General features: G+C 32.7%; 1 protein-coding gene across 2 annotated transcripts in view; it reads right to left on the bottom strand.

The window, feature by feature from the left end:
- Positions 1–4,852: 4,852 nt before the first annotated feature.
- LOC149796079 (uncharacterized) overlaps positions 4,853–21,624 on the bottom strand; it is a 43,386-nt gene continuing 26,614 nt past the window's right edge. The window contains exons 4-5 of one of the 2 annotated variants that reach the window (XR_016422483.1): positions 16,512–19,425; positions 4,853–16,457 (exon numbers count right to left, since the gene is read on the bottom strand). Coding sequence is in view for 1 of the 2 variants with exons in the window: in XM_089965990.1 (XP_089822116.1) it covers positions 19,118–19,425 (308 nt within the window). In the remaining variant the exon portion in view is untranslated. Of the gene's footprint in view, positions 19,426–21,624 lie in introns of both variants that reach the window. The other variant, XM_089965990.1, reaches the window with a different exon arrangement.

Here is a 21,624-nt window from a genome sequence, read left to right as displayed (position 1 = left end):
GCTAGTAATGACATTTTGTGTTAACCTAAGGACACCATATTATATACCACATAGTAGTGACATTTTGTTTCAACTTAAGGACACCATATTATATACCATGGATAGTAATGACATTTTGTTTCAACTTAAGGACACCATATTATATATCACAGATAGTAATGACATTTTGTGTCAACTTAAGGACATCATATTATATATCACAGATAGTAATGACATTTTGTGTCAACTTAAGGACACCATATTATATATCACAGATAGTAATGACATTTTGTTTCAACTTAAGGACACCATATTACATACCATGGATAGTAATGCCATTTTGTGTCAACCTAAGGACACCATATTATATACCACAGATAGTAATGACATTATGTTTCAACCTAAGGACACCATATTATATACCACAGATAGTAATGACATTTTGTGTCAACCTAAGGACACCATATTATATACCATGGATAGTAATGACATTTTGTGTCAACTTAAGGACACCATATTATATATCACGGATAGTAATGACATTTTGTGTCAACTTAAGGACACCATATTATATATCACAGATAGTAATGACATTTTGTGTCAACTTAAGGACACCATATTATATATCACAGATAGTAATGACATTTTGTTTCAACTTAAGGACACCATATTACATACCATGGATAGTAATGACATTTTGTGTCAACCTAAGGACACCATATTATATACCACAGATAGTAATGACATTATGTTTCAACCTAAGGACACCATATTATATACCACAGATAGTAATGACATTTTGTGTCAACCTAAGGACACCATATTATATACCATGGATAGTAATGACATTTTGTGTCAACTTAAGGACACCATATTATATATCACGGATAGTAATGCCATTTTGTGTCAACTTAAGGACACCATATTATATATCACAGATAGTAATGCCATTTTGTGTCAACCTAAGGACACCATATTATATACCATGGATAGTAATGACATTTTGTGTCAACTTAAGGACACCATATTATATATCACAGATAGTAATGACATTTTGTGTCAACCTAAGGACACCATATTATATATCACAGATAGTAATGACATTTTGTTTCAACCTAAGGACACCATATTATATACCATGGATAGTAATGACATTTTGTTTCAACCTAAGGACACCATATTATATACCATGGATAGTAATGACATTTTGTGTCAACCTAAGGACACCATATTATATACCATGGATAGTAATGACATTTTGTGTCAACTTAAGGACATCATATTATATACCAGGGATAGTAATGACATTTTGTGTCAACCTAAGGACACCATATTATATACCACGGATAGTAATGACATTTTGTTTCAACTTAAGGACACCATATTATATACCACGGATAGTAATGACATTTTGTTTCAACTTAAGGACACCATATTATATACCACGGATAGTAATGACATTTTGTGTCAACTTAAGGACATCCTATTATATACCACAGATAGTAATGACATTATGTTTCAACTTAAGGAAAACATCTTAAATCTGATAGGAAAGTTAAGGTACATGCATTGGGAAGGAAACCTGGTGTATTGATTTGATAAATTGACTATCATTGACAATTATTTAAATTGAAAATGTTAGCAAATAATGTTGAAACTTGTCAATAAATGACAGGTAAAATACTCACTTTAAAAAAGGGTTCATACATGATGAATTTTATTGACAAGCATCCTCTATGCAAAGTGCCACCAAGGCATGCTTCATTAAGCTGCTCAAGTGGACAATCTGCCATAGTTGAAAATAATTTTCCTTTACCTGTATTTGATATTTCTTCTTTGCAAACTTTCATACATGTTTGCTTTAAAAAGCTAGAGAAATAGTTGAAAATAATTTTCCTTTACCTGTATTTGAAATTTCTTCTTCACAAACTTTCATACATGTTTGCTTTAAAAAGCTAGAGAAATAGTTGAAAACAATTTTCCTTTACCTGTATTTGATATTTCTTCTTTACAAACTTTCATACATGTTGCTTTAAAAAACTAGAGAAATTATCATTAGAGAAAAGCACCTGTATTTCAGAAAGTTTCTGTAGCAAGGATTGGTCGATGAGAAAAATTCTTTTTGAAGCAGAGATTAATTAATCTATGGCAAAAATTCTTTTTATATCAGAGACTGGTCTACAGGAAAAATTCTTTTTGTATCAGAGATTGTTCTATGGGAAAATTATTTTTTTAGCAAAGATTGCTCTATGGGAATTTTTTTATTTATGTATCAGAGATTGGACAATGGGGAAAAAAAATGGAACCTTGTACATTCAGTTATTTTATGCGGCAATCAACATTTGTCCTTTATGAAAGAATTTAAATACATTAACCAGACATCTGAGACCTTGATTGTTATTTGTTAGTAAGGCACTTTGAAATGGCATGGAGTCAATTATATTTATCTAATCCTAGCATTTTAATATCATGGCCACCCATCTCAAACAGGCATCCCAAAGTGATATGATATACCCATGTGTAACCTTTTAGTTGTGAATACTTGGGAAGTATTGATCCATGCACTTTCATATTCTCTGTATAAACACTGATCCATTCACCTTCATATTTCCCTGTATAAACAGTGATCCATGCACCCTTCATATTTCCCTGTATAAACAGTGATCCATGCACCCATCATATTTCCCTGTATAAACAGTGATCCATGCACCCTTCATATTTCCCTGTATAAACAGTGATCCATGCACCAATATTTCCCTGTATAAACAGTGATCCATGCACACATCATATTTCCCTGTATAAACAGTGATCCATGCACCCTTCATATTTCCCTGTATAAACAGTGATCCATACACCCTTCATATTTCCCTGTATAAACAGTGATCCATGCACCCATCATATTTCCCTGTATAAACAGTGATCCATGCACCCTTCATGTTTCCCTGTATAAACAGTGATCCATGCATCCTTCATGTTTCCCTGTATAAACAGTGATTGATGCACCCTTCATATTTCCCTGTATAAACATTGATCCATTCACCTTCATATTTCCCTATGTAAACAGTGATCCATTCACCTTCATATTTCCCTGTATGCTCTTTGCAGAAACTACACAACATCATTTGCTTTCCTATTTCAGCTATTCATTTCACTTTTCCTGGATTTCTGGTAAATTTTTGCATCCTATTTCATGTTAGTTTCCCCCAATTTCTGGTACTTTTTCCCTCTTTTTCCCATGATCATATACAGACTTATTTGTCATCATCTAATTTCTGACATTTCACGACTCTGCACCTTGCAAGAACTTTCACTTCACAATACAGTGACAATTATCAACAAGGATAAAAAAATAAAAAGTTATTCTGTAAAATTCTGCATTGCCAATTCAAGCGTCAAAAAAACCTTTTCTGGCTGGTCAAATTCTGGCACTAGCCACATACCCTAGATCATTTTATATCCTCTGTATTGAAATGAGTGCATTGGGCCAGGGTAACAGAAAAAATCAGTGTGTATTGAATATAGTGCACTGGGCCTGGGTACCTGGCTAGATTTGTACCAAACGTAGTGCATTGAGCCAGGGCACCAGGCTAGATCAGTACTGAAATTAGTGCATTGGGCAAAATTAGTGCATTGGGCCAGGGTGCCAAAGAAAAATCAATATGTATTGAATTTAGTGCATTGGGCCAGGGTACCAGGCTGAATTTGTACCGAATGTAGTGCATTGGGCCAGGGTACCAGGGTAAATCAGTATTGAAATTACTGCATTGGGCCACAGTACCTGGCTAGATCAGTATTGAAATTAGTGCATTGGGCCAGGGTACCAGGCAAGATCAGTACTGAAATTAGTGCATTGAGCCAGGGTACCAGGCTATGTCAGTGTGAATGCTGTTCTGACAGCAGCATTCTTTATTACTAGAACAACAAACATAGCCATTTCTGATGTGGGCATTCACTGTACCTTGTCAGGTGCATTGTCTGGAGAAGTACTCCATTAACACAATATATCAATTGACCAGGAAAGAAATGCCATCCTAAGAATAATTATATTGCTAACACAAAATTTCTTGTCAAATCATAAAAGTGCATGAAGTTTTACTTGCTATGTATATTTAATTTCTATTGTGTGTTTGACATTTGTCCATGACTGAGGAAGGAGTTTTGGTGTGTACCTGCATTTTATCATGTTAAGTTATAAATAGGTTATTTACTTATATCAGAATTCAAGGCCTAGTCTTATTTACAAGTATAGAATGTTCTGGAAGAGAATATTAGACACACCACACCCTGGTCATTTTATTGCCTTAAAATCTTATATAAGGTTTCGATTTTAAAAAATGTATTTCATTCATCCATTAAGTTCAATCAATGTAATTATTTACTGTTGTGTTCAGATATAAGTTGAGAGGAATTTACTTCAATTATTCATTTGAATTACAAAGTGATCATTTACATTTTGGATAAAATCACTATCTGGGGATTATTGTGAATTAATTCAAAGACTGTCTGGATTATATCACTGTGATACATTAAGACTGTTTGTACATAAGCTCACTCAAGACTTTTGGTACATCAATGTTGGAATTAATTCAGAATACTCTAAATTTTTGAATTTGTGTTACAACTTGAAGGATTATTTAGATTTAATTTACAATACTGTAAGTTCCTCTTAAATTTTCACTTTGTGACTTAGGAAAAAGGAAAAAGTGTATTTATTTTAATCAACTTGATGGTTTTGCTTTTTTCTGTTATTTCATTTAAGAGCCCACACACAATGAGCATGTGCATCTATGTGTGTGTGTGTGTGTGTGTGTGTGTGTGTGTGTGTGTGTATGTGTGTGAGAGAGAGAGAGAGGGGGAGATGAAAACAAAGACATTTTCAGTTCCAGCATAGATTTTTATCAACTAAACAAATCCTAGGACATCTAAGTCTGATACAGTACATATAACTCTAAAGCTGAAACATTGAAAACCAAAATATTCCTTAGATTTAGCAATGTATACATGTATACATATATAAATCGGCACTACAAAAGTTGGTATAATTCACAAAAATAATGATACATTCTCTCTTTTGTTTAGAAAAAATGAGATGATTAAAAAATGTAGCACAAGTCTAAAGAATGTTCTTTAACAAGAACCTACACTGGAAATTTTAGTGTTCATCTCTGGAAAAAAAGAAAGATTTTCTGAACGGAATATTACTCATTTCTTTGGACACTCTTTGAACTTTTTCTTCTTACTGACCATAACAAGACTGAATGTACTGTAAACTTTTTTCATCAGAATACATTTCTGTGGTTTTGCAGAAAGAAACACTATTTGTTGGTACCTAAATTCTTGGACCAAAGATGGGGTTTCCTATTTTGTTTCCATAGAATGATCAATATCCACTGATTCTTCTGCAACTGTGAAATAATAAAAATTGGTACCCCATAAAATTAATGAACAATATTCCAAAATCAAAGGATTGAGAATAGTGATGGTTTTGAGTGTTCATGTGATACTTTCTGACACAAGATATGAAGGAAATAGTTCAGAGTTAATGCCAATGACATATGTTTTTACTGTCGTAAATGTAGTAATCTAAAAGAATCTTTATAATATTTGTCTATATCTTTATTTATATGTATATGTAACCAGAAAATTTATCTTAAAATTTAAAAGTATTTAAAGAATTATGATGATCTGCTTTTATGAGCAGTTTGTACAACTGTGCCATGCATTACCATCAGTGGAACAATATCCAAGGGAAAGAACTACAATCAGGTCTGATCATTTACACAAATTTGAGCAACCTCAGTGGATCTCAAGTTTTGTTACTAATGTTGGCACAACCAAAAAGCTTATTATTGTTATTTGTAATACAAACTATATTTTGTAAAAGAGACTGGACACTATGCCATAAGCATGAGGAAAGCTTGGAGGGATCCTCCATGCCAAAAAAATGACACCTCATCTTGGAGGGATCCTCCATGCCAAAAAATGACACCTCATAGGCAATTTAATCAATAAATATAAAAACTATTTTAAAAAAATTTAATTCCCCATCTTGGGGGGGTATTTAGTCTTGTCCATTCTAGAGTAAAGAAAATATGAGATCATTGATCAAAGTGATAGCAAAGGTTGTTATTGACATTAATTCAATGTTTCATGGGACACCTATGGAAGAATAAACTGAACCATTACAATGTATATAACACATAAAATATGTGCTTCTTTTGTTCAGAGACATTGGAATTATAGAATAAGACACATACCTCCCTTGAAGAACAAAAATGTTTCTTCCTGACATGATTTTTATTAAAAAATACACATACTCTGTATTTTGGCCTTCATAAAATTCTGTAAAAAAGTGGATATGCTCACTTTAAAATTAGTGAAGGCCATATGAACTTTTCGACAGTGAAATTTACCTTCCAAAGTTGTTATGTTTATGCTTTCAAAACAATCAACAGCATATAACAGACATATATTTAATTAAAGCAAGGAATGGCAGTAAGCAGAAGAAAAAAAAGAAGTCAAAATCAGATGAATTTAAATACAATAATAGTTGAACTATCATTTTAGTTGGATCCAAATAAATTCATGTCTTGGACTTACATTTTGAACACAAATATGTACCTATTTGTGCTACAAAAATACTAGTAGGGCTGTGTTCAATGATATAGCTTTTTTAAACATTTATACCATTTATCCAAATGTTACATTAAACTACTTAAAGGCTTTATTTAGGAACTTTTACATCTCAGATTTTAAAACATTTATGAAACTTGAATTACAGAGGAACAGAAAAATCTTTAATAAACGAAAACTGTGTAACTCTTCTGAAAAGCAAGTAATGAAGACTCGGAAATATTTTTGCCTTTTATGAAGTATGAAGCAATCATCCTACACTTCAATATGGCAAAATGCCTTTCCATGAATGAAAACTAGATAGCAGTGGTCTACTTTTGACAATATACTGAATCACTGGTAAAGATAGAGAAACCTATCAATAAAGAACACTTAAGAAAACACAATATATTGTCAGTAATGGTTGAGTGCCCTTTATATAGAGATAAAATATTGAAGTTTTACTAAGGGATGGGGTTTATAAATGTCAGTCTTCAAGATTTGGTGTCCTCTGTATGGCAATGTCCACTATGGCAGGTACTACTATGTATATCAAGTAGTACCAATGCTAACTAGGTAACATTGCCTTCTAAATGGCAATATCCACTTTAACAGGTTTCACTGGGAACATCCAAAAGCAGTAACTATGCTAACTAGGTAACAGGGTCCTCTACATGGAAATGTCCACTATTGCAGGTTTTGCTATGTATATCCTAAAGTAGTACCACTGCTAACTAGGTAACAGTGCTTAAGAATATAACTGACATCTTGAAGAGTAAGACCTGATACCAAATGTTTTTGGGAAATCAGCATTCACATACCAAAAGTTTTGGGAAATTGTCAATCACAAATCAAAAGCTTTTTTGGGGAAATTAGCATTTACACACCAAACGTTTTTGAGAAATTGTCATTCAACATAATGTTTTGGGAAACTGGCATTCACATACCAAAATGTTTTGGGAAACTGGCATTCATATACCAAAAGGATTTGGGGAAACTGGCATTCATATACCAAAAGGATTTGGGGAAATTGGCATTCACATAGCAAAAGGTTTTTGGGAAATTGGCTAAAGTCTCTTAAGTATGCTAAAATCAACAAATTTCTTTTTGACATTTTACAAGACTGAAACTCAAATAGGTTATTCAATGCCATATGCAAAAGTCAAAGGCACTAATTGGCACTGCCAATATGTACATAAAACTCAGATGATTACTTCAAACGTAACCTGCTTAACCTGTGGTAGTTTTTATGACGTGGGGCAGGAAGGAGAAAAAGATTTTACATTCTGCAAAGATGGGTTTCATTCAGATAATGTAATCCACTATGATAACATAGATTATTGAAAGCCAAAATGAGAAACACACAGAGATGTGCTTTTGTCCCTAATGTATTTTAATTGGGTAGATGGGGGAAATATTATCATTCAGACTTGAATAAAAAGCTCACAACTTTAAAGAAAGAAAAAAAAAAGAATCACAAAAATTTATAAAATATTGTGAAATTAGACTTAAATGATCCATGTTATAAGTAAAGCTGCGTTTATTTTTCATGCAATGATAAAATATGCATTGTACCCTGTACACATAGGGTAAGATATCTGCAGTGCGACGTTCACAAAGGACAAGTCTATTGTAAGCAAAAATAGAAGGTTATCTGAAATTAATAAGAAATCTTCCCTTCAAGTTGTTAAATTATACACCATAAGTAAATAAAATACTTTATTTTTTTTAGTGAAAATAAATAATTTTCTAAACATTTACAGATCTGCTTACTTGTATAGATAGTTTCTTAATGATTAAAACCTAATTCACCTATTTTCTTGTTTGCAACAGAATTATCTACAGCAATGTCAGGTCCAAGAAGTCTTACCCAGTGTGTATGGTAGAAAAGTATGTATATACACATATACATATAACGAACACATAAATACAAGTATGGCACATGTATTTAAGTCAGAGACATCACCAACACTGATTGGCAAATTATTTGCCTGATAAGACAACACAAAAAATAATTACTAATGAAATACTACTAATCTTAAGCACCAATCAATACCTATAAAGATCTATTTTCCTATTGCACAATCATGCAAAAAAAATGATATACATACATCATTTGGTTAATATTGCATGCAGAAACGCATGTCTATATTTACACATCTAACTGTATGCAACAGGAAGAGTTGTTCCTTTCGCAGAAGAAAAAGCTACAATCATTACAATTCTAGAGAGAAAAAAATCTTGACAGCAAAATATTGCAAGAGAAAGAATTATTTACAAATTATGCATGTAAACTAGTTTTGTTTATTTTTCTATACCTGCACTCAATCAGTACATATAATTTTGATAATATGATTACAGATGATGTCACAGAGCACAAGTGCATAAACCCAAAAGTAAATGTCTTATCGCATAGTATGCATATCTGCTGTAAAAACAAACATATTAAGAAATATGGACTAAGACATAACGGAAAAATCCACCCAATAGGATGAATAAATGAAATGAAATATATTGCTTTGTACTGATGAAAATGAAGAAAAAAATGCATAAAAGATAAAAAATATACATGTGTAAAAGGAATGTCTACCTTAGAGACAAACAAATTAAGCACATATTTGAACACTAATAATACCAACCAAATTCAAAGCAGAAAAAGCACCACTTTCAAGTGAAAATTGATCCATGTAAATACACAGAATTAACAAATCCATGGGTCCCCACAAAAAAGAAACAAATCTGATACAACAATCTGCATTTTAATGGGAGTCCCTCAAATTAACCATCGCTCTACCAGTTTAAATGATTTACAGGAATCCCTAAGAAATGTCATTATCCCCCTCCTTGTATTCTTTTTTAATTGCTTAGTAGTGGAACTCTCTCAAGCCAAATTTAATAGCATAAACCCTTAAAAAAACCTACAATTACTGAACTGGCTTCATTCAAGTTTTTTGTCAGATATATCCAGAAAGTGGGTCTGATAAAAAATAAAATCATACTTGTTTGTGTATAATGGTTACAACACATTATAAGTAAAGTTCTTTCACACTGAAATAAATGTCCAAATGCTATCAAGTCATTTAGTGAAAAACAGCAAATAAAAGGTCTGGTGAAAATTCACTTGTGTACATACAAGCCATTACGTTCAAAGAACAATCAAAATGAAAGCAGGTCTGTTTTTCAAACATTTAAAATAGTGTGAAACACAGTAGCGGTCAGATCTACCAACTAGATACTGTAAAGTCCATCATAGTCATGGAGTGCTACATGGATTTCATGACTGATATAAATATTAAAACCCAAAACAGTGATTCATCTGAGGAAAGAAAAACTTGTTGAAACATTAATTAAAGTAATTACTTCCGGGAAGTGATTAATTAGGACCTCATGTCAGTACTACCATTCAGTTAATTAGGACCTCACGTCAGTACCATCATTCAGCCAGTGCAGTAACAACAAGAATCTTAAGACGATCTCTATGGTTGCCATGTTGGAGGTAAGATCAGAATTTCAATCAGGACCATCTACATACTGTTATAGTCTTGTAGTGAAAATGTTAATATTGATACAACCATCATTCAGGAGAGGAAGCCATAAAAAAATTCTAATCATCAAGGCAGCCATTATGAAAGCTAAATTGGCATCACTCAAATAGAGGACCAACTTCCCAACTGCAAGTGTTTTAGTGAAACCCCATGTCTGATATAATGATCCATTGAGAACAAGGTAAAGAAAGGTTTTCCAGATTGCCATCGTGGCAGATGTGTTGAAGGTCAGACTGTAACATGCCTATTTGGGACCAACATATCTATTTAGCAGCATCTATCAGTTAGGAGTGGTACCAATAACAAGATTTTTAACATGGCAAAAATAGTAACCATGCTAGATGCAAAATCTGCATCATTTTCATTTTGAGCCATGCAAAAACTTCAATTAGATATGACCAGCTCCTCTGGAAAGGTAGCCATAACAAGATTTTCAAGGCGGCTGCCATTACTGCTACATCAGTGGATACCATTTTCATTCTGGATCAACAAGACCCTGACATCAATGTGTGTGTGTGCTTGCAGCTTTATGGAAATCCTTCCAATAGCTTAAAAGACTTAGTTGTAACAAACTTGTGCTACTGGACAGTGGAACAGACACTGGACAACACTCCTACTGGACAAAAGACCAGTACATAAGCTCTTCTAGACTTGAAGACCTAAAAATGTGAAAATTGAGTAAACAGCTGTAAAAACTACTAAAAGGATGAAAATGCTCATTAACAGAAAAGATAATTAAATGCACATAAAACTTTGACTAATAGGCAGATCATAAAACACTGTAAATAAAACAAACAAAATGGTCTATTATATGTAACATGAAAAGAACAAAGGATCTTTTTATACCAACAATGCACTCTTGAAACAACCAAGTAATTGCATAAAAATGTTTGCAAATGTTAGAATATGAAAAAAGCTGCAAAGATTCAAAGAAACACTGTGATATTTCATTTCCTTCATTTGCTGGAAGGAATATATACTCTCGTTCTAATGTTCCCTCATACCAAGCTTTTCTGACATATTCATTAATGAACATATATATTAAAAATAGGTAGAAAATAACTACTCTAAATAAAAAGAAATTGCAAATTTATCCTTTCAAGTTTCATGGTAAAATATTATAACATTCAACTTTGTCAGTATAAAGACTGCTAAAATGTTCTAAGTTAGAACTCTTACCTAAAACCCAAAAGGGAAACATTACATAATTATAAAGGTCGAAATATTTAAGCATCCAAATTGTCACTCATCAGACCTGCAATATTTTCTCCCAAAATTATTCAATGTTTGAAATTACAAACTTTGGATGGAAATATACATGTGTGTAAATTATATGTACCAGAAGTCAGCTTTTTGGGGAGGTAAATATATATGATACAGCCATATATTCAAGAGAATACTATACTGTGTTACTGCTGAAATTTATCTACAACATATAACAAGTTCATTTGTTATAACAAACTTTCTTTTCTTAAGCTTGGTCAAACAATACACTTACTATAAACGGGAGTTCATAATATGAAAGTTTGGTCAAACAATACACTTAATATAAATGGGAGTTTATAATATGAAAGTTTGGTCAAACAATACACTTACTATAAACGGGAGTTGATAATATGAAAGTTTGGTCAAACAATACACTAACTATAAATGGGAGTTCATAATATGAAAGTTTGTGGATTTGAATGTATTTTCTTAAGCAAAATATGAGAAAAAAGTTCGGTTAAGTTACACTTAACCCAGAATGTTTACCATTTTTTTATATAGAGACATTTTTTAACGTGTCTAGTTCATATTCACATAAAAGCAGGAGAAGTACTTTCAAATTATCCTAATATCATGGCACTGAGTGGTGGATTTGTATCAAGTAAAAATCACAAAATGAAAACAAAGATATGTTTGCATACATTAAGCTCTATTTTAAAGCCTATAGTAAAACTACAAAATAACAAGGGTATAAGAACAAAGCAACACAACCATTTTTGGGGTGACAGTCATGGTACATCATCACAAATAGATACATGCAAAAGAGACTTTCTGCAGGTATAATATATTTTAAACAAAAACAAAAACCTACTTCAACCAACAGAATCGGGTGCAAAAAGTACAAAGAAGAATAAAAAGTACAATGGTATACTTCCAGTGAAAGATATTCCATCTCTAACATTAGAGATATTTACAAAAGACAACATATTCTATTGAGACAGGAATAAAAAAATATGGCACAGATATTTGTAATGCAACAAATATTTTGACTATTGTTAAAGGCAGAAATGGACAGTTAGAAAATCTGTATGGGGTCATTAAAATGGGCAGTTAGCAAATCTTTATGGGAACATTAAATGGACAGTCAGAAAATCTTGTTGGGATCATTAAAAGACTATAGCACATACTTTTCTTAGTTATTAACAGGGTTGCATCTGGAGTTTTACAAATTTGGGCAATTTTTGGCCCAAACATCTTGATAAAGTGAGGCCAAACAACTGAGGTAGGGGTCTCTGTGTTCATTATGAACATCATGTATTGAGAAATTCATCATTAGGTTGCTACCTATATGTAACTCTGCAGACATTGCTTTATCATCTCAAATACTTTCAGACTATGTTAAAGAACAGCAACTAATGGCCTTAATGTTAAAGAACTGCTACTAATGGCCTTAATGTTAGAGAACAGCAACTAATGGCCTTAATGTTAAAGAACAGCAACTAATGGCCTTAATGTTAAAGAACAGCTACTAATGGCCTTAATGTTAGAGAACAGCAACTAATGGCCTTAATGTTAGAGAACAGCAACTAATGGCCTTAATGTTAAAGAACAGCAACTAATGGCCTTAATGTTAAAGAACAGCAACTAATGGCTTTAATGTTAAAGAACTGCTACTAATGGCCTTAATGTTAGAGAACAGCAACTAATGGCCTTAATGTTAAAGAACAGCAACTAATGGCCTTAATGTTAAAGAACTGCTACTAATGGCCTTAATGTTAGAGAACAGCAACTAATGGCCTTAATGTTAAAGAACAGCAACTAATGGCCTTAATGTTAAAAAACTGCTACTAATGGCCTTAATGTTAAAGAACAGCAACTAATGGCCTTAATGTTAGAGAACAGCAACTAATGGCCTTAATGTTAAAGAACAGCAACTAATAGCCCTTATGTTAAAGAACAGCAACTAATGGCCTTAATGTTAGAGAACAGCAACTAATGGCCTTAACGTTAAAGAACAGCAACTAATGGCCTTAATGTTAAAGAACTGCTACTAATGGCCTTAATGTTAGAGAACAGCAACTAATGGCCTTAATGTTAAAGAACAGCAACTAATGACCTTAATGTTAAGAACAGCTACTAATGGCCTGAATGTTAAAAAACAGGAGCTGATCGTCTTAAAGAACATCAGCAGATGGTTTTAATTTAACTTTTGTTTTTAATCCTTCTGATAATAAGAATTGCATAAATCCATCTTATGCCCCTAAATATTGTATAAAGAAAACATTTAAAGCATGAATGGATCATAGTATTTTGCAAGCATAAACATGACACTTGCATTCAAAGTCCATATCACATACACATTTCTGACAGGAAAAATTTTAGTCTCCACAAGTAACATTCCGGTTTCAATGAAATGCTGTTTCAAAGCATAGATCAAGCACATAATAAAAAGAAAGAAAGATCAAAGATTAGTGAATGTCAAATTCAGCACTCTCTGCACAGTTTTCGGTTATTATAACTTTTTTTGGTCACCAAAACACATACCTTTAAGCAAGGCAGCAGAATTTACTTTCACACAAACTGTCGATCAAAATCAACTATTTGAATTAAAACAGGCATTTTGGCAATAAAAATGAAATAAATTATTTTGACACATACCAATCAAAATAGGAAAGTGAATTCGTTTAACCCATCAGTCATCAGGAAAAATGCCCAGCAAACTCAATGCGGGCCAGAAAAAACACATGGGAAATACTGTTTCCCAACTTCCTTGTTCTGCACACCAAACACTTCAGACCTTCTTTGGAAATAGCTCTCTCATGTGGAATCAATATAAATTGCTAACACTGCTTAATTTTTGTGCTCTCTTGAATCTACCTGGTCTATATTTTTTTAATATTGTCAGGAACTGCACATCATCAATGCAACCCTGTACAACTATATTTGGAAACTGGAGAGATCCAACGCCATTACAATTTAAGAACATTTAATTCACCAATTATCCTTTCTAACTAGCCTTGTGCTCTTAGCAGTCTATCTTCTTAAGAAATTGTTGAATCCTAAATATTTGGCAAAATATTCTGCATTTAGGTCCAAGTTACAAATAAAACATCTGAGACAAAAGGCTCAATATACATAGAGGAAACAAGGTGGATTTGTAATCCAGGAACTTCTAATATGGCACAAAAGTATTATTCCATAGCTATACAGTATTTCCAGTCTTGTCTGCTTCAGTTTGTACAAATAACCAATCCTGAAATCTTATCCAACATATTGGCCTCACTTTGTCTTGTTTGCAAAATATAGATGCACTTAAGTTCTACCACAGATGTTCCTGAACAGTTCAGTGAGAAAAAAAATCAAATGTGCAGACACATGTGAGGAACATTAGTAAGAATGGAAAACTTGTATATGCCCTATTCCGAGATAAAATGTACAAGTCAAAACACAAAATAAAAACATAAATTCAATTGTATTTCATGTTACTAGAAACTAACAGCCACATTCCTTTCCCAGGAAAGAAACTATGCACCAAAGGGAATAAAGCTCCCCAAAAGACTGTAGAAATGCTTACTGGTAATGTGAATATGTCAATAAACTATTCAAAAGTAACAATGAAATTAGGCACCAAAGAAATAACATTTTAAGTATACTGTTTCCAAACATTTAAGTAAACTTGTGACTGTTAATTAATACTTACTTCCTACATTCACACATTCATTTTCTTAATGTGAAGGACACACACAAATATGCCATAATAATGACTATGCCAGATTGACATAAATGGACATTATTTACAGGTTTTTAAATGTTTTATGCATTGGGCTTGAGATCAAGTTGCAGACTGCAGCAATAGATAACAATGCAGTAGATAAATTGTGCTTTGGAAATAATGCTTGCTGTGCATCATTCATACGGCACTTTAATATTAATAATTTTTGTATGTAAAGCATTATGAAGATATTTCATCATTACTGATACTTCTGCAGTTTGATCATAAATCTTGACTGTCTAGAAAAAGTTATAATTTTACTCTCTATTTAATACCTGACTGAGTCTTAATCATCAAGAAGTTTATCACAAGTTTGTGAACATCTCAAATGCCCTAGTGACCAAGACTAATTAAAGGTGAATTCAAATACAATGCTCTCTTGGAGTGATTCAGTTTTATTCCAAATCAGCACAGAATGGCTGGTACTTGTCTCTGTCAGTGTACAGTAATTAAATCGGTCATTATAAAATGTTGACTGTAATTACAGCAAAAGCGATACACATGCTAATAAGTACTTAAAATTAAATTATGCATACTTACTAAGTACTTAAAATTATTTTTTTTCCAATAATTTCAGTGCATGTAAATATTTATTTGTGTTTTTATTAATAACACAAATATACTGCTTATCTGGAGCTATATAAAGCAATGAGAAGCAATCATGAATAACAAAATGGCCATCTACACAATAGATATGTGTTACAATATATTTCATGTCAAGGTACATAAACAAAATCTTTGGTTTTGTAATTTTTTTTTGAAGAAAAATAATGGCAAACTATTGATTGCAAACTAAAAAAGCTATACAACATTTTGTATCAAGTAAATAAAAAAGTATATACAAGTGTACCGCTTGTGCAAAAAAAAAAATCATCAACAATTGCAACTGTTAACTTTCTCAAAAGTCAAACTGATTTCAAAATATATATCACTGGTCCTTTACCCTTACCCAACTGTAACCAAGTTTCATTTCTGCTTGCAATATTTTATGGCAACCAAATTCCATCTTTATAGTTGCAATACCATACAATATGATTCTTTTAAGGACCATGTCTATGTGGGTACTTCACACCTATAGTCTGTGCAAAATACATGACAAAAAAATGGACTGGGCATATTGCTCCATAAAATGGGGTTCAGGATTTTTTACTGAATCAATTAAGTTTTATTCCCATTGCAACATCCATCATTTTCAAATTCAACCCCAAAACTAATACCAACACACTTATTAACAATAGAGCTAACTCTCTTTACAGTAAAACCAAGTTAGGTTCCAAACATTTTGTCTTAGTACTGAATGTGACACTGACAAGATCATTCCTTTAATGTACAGGGGTCTTCACCTTACCGGGTTCAAAACAGCATCTACAAATAATGTACAGTGTTACTGTCTTCACCTTACTGGGCTCAAAACAGCAGACGCAAAACATGCAGATGGAATATTTCTTTTCATCCTATGGCTGTTCCATTTAAACATACATGGTACCCCTGGAAGGCAATTTGTAAAAAAATATATGCCAGAGTACTTTGATCTCACAGTTCTTATTAAAATGATAAGAAAATTCTAAATTGCATCTATGGGTGAGTACATTACATTAAAAGTGCCTTTCCTGGGACCCATGTATGTTTTAATGGAACAGTCCTTACTGGGCTCACAACAGTATATACATAAAATGTTGTTGTTGTTGTTGTTGTGGGTTTTAACGCCATTCTTCGGCAAACGATAGGCTATGTATGGCGGCCAGTATTAATGGTGGAGGAAGCATCTGGTTAAACCCCGGGAAGAACCACCGACCCAGAAGAAGCTACTGTACATACAATGTAGATGGGTTATTTCTTTTCATCTTACTGGGCTCAAAACAGCATATACATAAAATGTAGATGGGTTATTTCTTTTCATTTTACTGGACTCAAAACAGCATATACAAATGTTGTAGTGTGGTTACTGACATGACCTTATTGAGATGGAAACTTATGTACTAATGAGAAGAATGAGTCAGAGGTATAAATCTATATTACCATACTTCCTTAAATTTCCTGCATATCAGCTGACATTTAAAATATTCAGTGTCATAACAATAAAATATTTATCAGATGCCATGTTCCTGGTAAAAATAAAATCCCTAAGAGGGAAAATATTGCAAAGAACAATATATAGTGGAAATAAACAATTGATTCACACAGACTTCACTGTCAAAAGTTAAGTTTAATATTACTGTACATACTCATAGATAAGTCTGGTCTAAATGGAAAATGGCATGAAGCCAGATCTGCTGTCACATAGAGTTTTTGTTTGTTGCAGTTGTACCCGATTTGTAAGTCAGAATATATCATATGTTATAATAATATTTACTTTATACACATTTGTTCCCATCAATTTTCAATTAGAGCCTGAATATTCCAATGCAATACATAACTTCATACAAGAATATACAACGCCCTCGCAATTCCAATATTATTGTTGTTCAGTGGTATAATAGCCCTTTGGATCCCAAAACAGACCTTTCTTTCATGTATATACTCTACTATCATATCATACATATACAATATAAGACCTACACCATAATGTGTGTAACCTAGTTCAATATAATAGTAAGCATGTTGTGGTACAGAATTTAATGTAATAAAATCTCTGTTACATCTCAAATTGTTCACAAATTTCATTAATGTTACCCATATTACCTAATTCTGAAACAACTGATTAGGGTCAATTTAATTCTATAATAATGGAGATAGTTCCTAATTGGTATTGTGTAAAAAATAAACATGTTTGGTTTAGCAAAAGATTTAATGCAAGTTCCCAATGGGATCTATGTCCTACAAATATTGCAATATCACAAGTATGTAAGAAAGGAGAAAATGGACTCTGGTTGAAATATAACAATCACATGACAATGGACACAAATGAAATCTGTTTTTTTTTCAACAAGAACAGAGGCAACAAAATCTCAAGTTCTTCAAAATCAGTTGCAATGCTGTTTCAATATGAATTTCAAACACAATACCATGTAAACTGAAATTGTTCACTAAGTGACAATTATATATTTTAACTATTATCAAGAAAAGTTTGCAATATTTTCACTCTCTTCTTAACTGTAAATAATTAAAAAAAACAGCTTCAAATCCTGTTTCTTGATATACTAACATTTTCTACAAATGTAACACCTATTTCTAAACAACAAATTCTGTACCATGTGTATTCAATGTTAGAAAACTGACAAATAGCAGTGCATTGACCGCAATGAGATCCACTGTGAAAGAAAATGTGCCTGTGCTAAATTTCAACTATTTCTGGCAACTGATAATATTAATTTCACAGTCCTGGTACAAAATACTAAATCCTGATTATGTTTTAATTTCAAAGTCCTGGTACAAAACACTAAATCATGATTATGTTTTATGACCATATGCTAATTTATTTCATGATGCTTATTTCTATCCTTCCAGATAAAAACTAAAATGCATTTTTAATAATTATATAGTGATATCTAATTCTAAATATACAAGAACTATTTAGAAGAAAAAAAACATGCCTATAACTGTGTCATTATTAATTTTGATAGCATTTATAAATTCAAATCAAGACAACTTTTTAACATGTGTTAAAATAATTTCTTTTTTAAACTTGTCTTTAATGTGTAAAACATTAACCTCAACCTACAAACTACATGTTAAAGCCCAGTCTAAATATCTCAACCACAACAGATCTCCTTTGTCAGTGAGGAGTTGTGTATTTTGGAAAGAAAATTCTATGAATTCAAACTACAATGAACAAAAAGCAAATTTTGGCAAAAAAATTTAAAACTAATAAATAAGTAACAGCATAAATTTCATAGCACTATTCTGTGTTTAAGAAAGGTTTACCTGCTAACAAAAACAAACATGGGTGTTCCATACAACCCTGTCAAAACAACTGGCCATTAAATGAAGAAAAATAAAATAAATTTAAATTATCAATCTTAATTTAGCACATGTCTCTTGTTATGAAAAGGCTGCATGTTATTTATTTAATATGGCTTGTCAGATGGCAGTTGAACTCAATGCGATCTTTGCATGATTTCCGGCATATGACACATTTGAAAGGGTCGTTGTCATGGGTATGGAAGCCATTATGGAGTAGGTATAGAGTACAGTCTTCAAATATGATATGGCAATGTTCACACTTGTACACCTTTCCCTCCGACAGGAGATAGGTCACCATCTCTTGGTCCCGTGACAGGTTCTGTGGACTTTCCTCTATTCTAGGAGGTGGAGCCTCCTCCTGGTTGTGAACTGGCTGCACCTCGGAGGTGTCAGCATCAACAAAGTAGCCTGCAAAAGAGAGACATGCATGTGACATGGATGTGACGTAAAGTATATAAAATGTTTTTTCCCCTTCAAGATTATCATTATCAGCTGCAGAATTGTCCATAGACTGTTTCAGGAGCCTGCAGCATGCCTTCTTCCACAGGTGGTGCCATATCCTCTCAAGCGTATTCCTTACCCTCAACAGGTGGTGCCCTGCACACTCTGGGGTGCGCCTTGCTTTCCACAGGTGGTGCCTTGCACCCTCTGGGGTACAACTTGCCCTCCATAGGTGGTGCCCTGTACTTTCTTGGGTGCACTCTGCTCTTCTTGTGGGAAAATATATTAAATCTCCAGAAAAATAAAACTCGGCATATGGCACCATTCAACATGTGCATTTAGATAATAAATATAGAGTTGTAACCAAATATATATATTGCATAATTCTGAGTACAGCAGCAGTCTGGGAGCAACTGCAGTGATTTACCAGGCAGCCTGAAAAAATCTGCTGGGCAACCAGTTTTTTTTATGATAATTGCCCAAAGGTAAACACATATTTTCTGAATTTGTTTACCTATAAAGTGTATTTAAGATACACCTCTCCCTTAATAACTTATGCACAATGGGGTCCAAAAACAAAGACCGCACTATAAACAAGGGTATGAGTTACAGAGCGACCTCCCAAAATAATCGCTAGACACCCAGAAAACCATGGGGATTGTGTAAGGGATGGGAACTGGGCTGTTTAAAAACTAAATCCTTGTTTTATAATTGTGTTAAGAATAGTTGTCAGTAAACGCTTTTTCAAATTAAGTTGTTTGTTATTTTGTATAAATTAAATTTATTTTCAAAATATCCAACATTTGAAAGATCATTAACATTATTCCAAATGGTTTCGACAACAAACCATGTGTACAAGAAAACATTTGTGTATTGTATCACTGCATTTTGTTTTGTTGATTAGCCTGGTTTCTGGAGAAGAATATAATATTGTTCTGTGAAGAAGCGAGTCTACGGAGCAAGGAACCAAACTAACATTTGATACACCACCAAGCAAGATTTCTTTTTTCAAAAGCAGCAACAAATATTTCGTGAGAAAATCATCTGTGTTGAAATTGAATTTTCGTATTGTTCAATTAGTAAAATATTGATGCAGTGAATTCATTGCAAGTAATAGTGAAACTTCTTTACATTCTTGAGGGTATCTCTCAATGCCAATTCTGGAATTCTCTGCAATTTGTTCTATGTACAATTATCCATATCGGTGAAACAAAGTTGTTTATTTTACAAAGTATTCACTTTGCTTGGTTGCTTTGTTATCTCTGATCAGTTATGATTAAGCTCGTCAGTTTAAGGTACCATAGTTTAATTATATTACATACACAATAACTTTTATAACTGTTTGATTGATCAAATGAAATGAGTTCGCCCAACACACAACCATGTCTGCTGGATCTTAAGCTTGTAAGATTTGCATGACTTTTCTTTTATTACACCTCCTTTACTTGATTTATAAGATATAATTAATGTGACAATAGAAAGGATGCCAGCTTTTAATTTGTTGCAACTATACAACAAATTCTGCTAGTCAGATATCAAAACATGGTTGACACCTAACTAGGTTCTCAGAGAAATGCTTATGGACATAGCTGTTACGGTAGATTGACACATTTTACGTTTAAACACACGTGGACACATTGCATTTATGATGATTACACTTAAAAAGAACTAAAACAGAGAACAAAAACAAAAAAATTTCTCTTGATAAAAAATATTTAATTGGAATCTATTTAAGTAGTGCCTCCACTAGGTGACATTTTCATTGATCGAAATTTCCTTGAATATCGTTAATTATGGTGTACTAAAAATTTTGTTAGAAAGAAAATGTAACAAATTATATGACTTTTTATTAACTCTTTACCTTCTGCAAGTACTTGCTGCCCTGGCTACTAAGCCTGATTAGCAGCCTGCCTTCTAGCAGCTGTTTGTAGGCTGAACCCCAGAGCATCATAATAGCTGCCTGAGTGAGAACTTCTTGAGTTATTTACATGCTGTCTACATTTTCTGTATCAATTTTGTCCCATGCAAACTATGTAATTTAATGTAAAATAAAAATTTTAAACACTTACCAATGTTTTGTGCCACTCATTTCCACCAACAAGTACATATATAATCCACAGGAATCAATGTTTATATTCACATATAATTTTAAAAAAAATATCTCAA

This window comes from Sinohyriopsis cumingii, chromosome 7 (genome assembly GCF_028554795.1).
Source record: "Sinohyriopsis cumingii isolate HCF-2022 chromosome 7, ASM2855479v2, whole genome shotgun sequence".
Taxonomy (NCBI): Eukaryota; Metazoa; Mollusca; class Bivalvia; order Unionida; family Unionidae; genus Sinohyriopsis; species Sinohyriopsis cumingii.
This window is presented reverse-complemented; position numbering and strand designations above follow the sequence as displayed.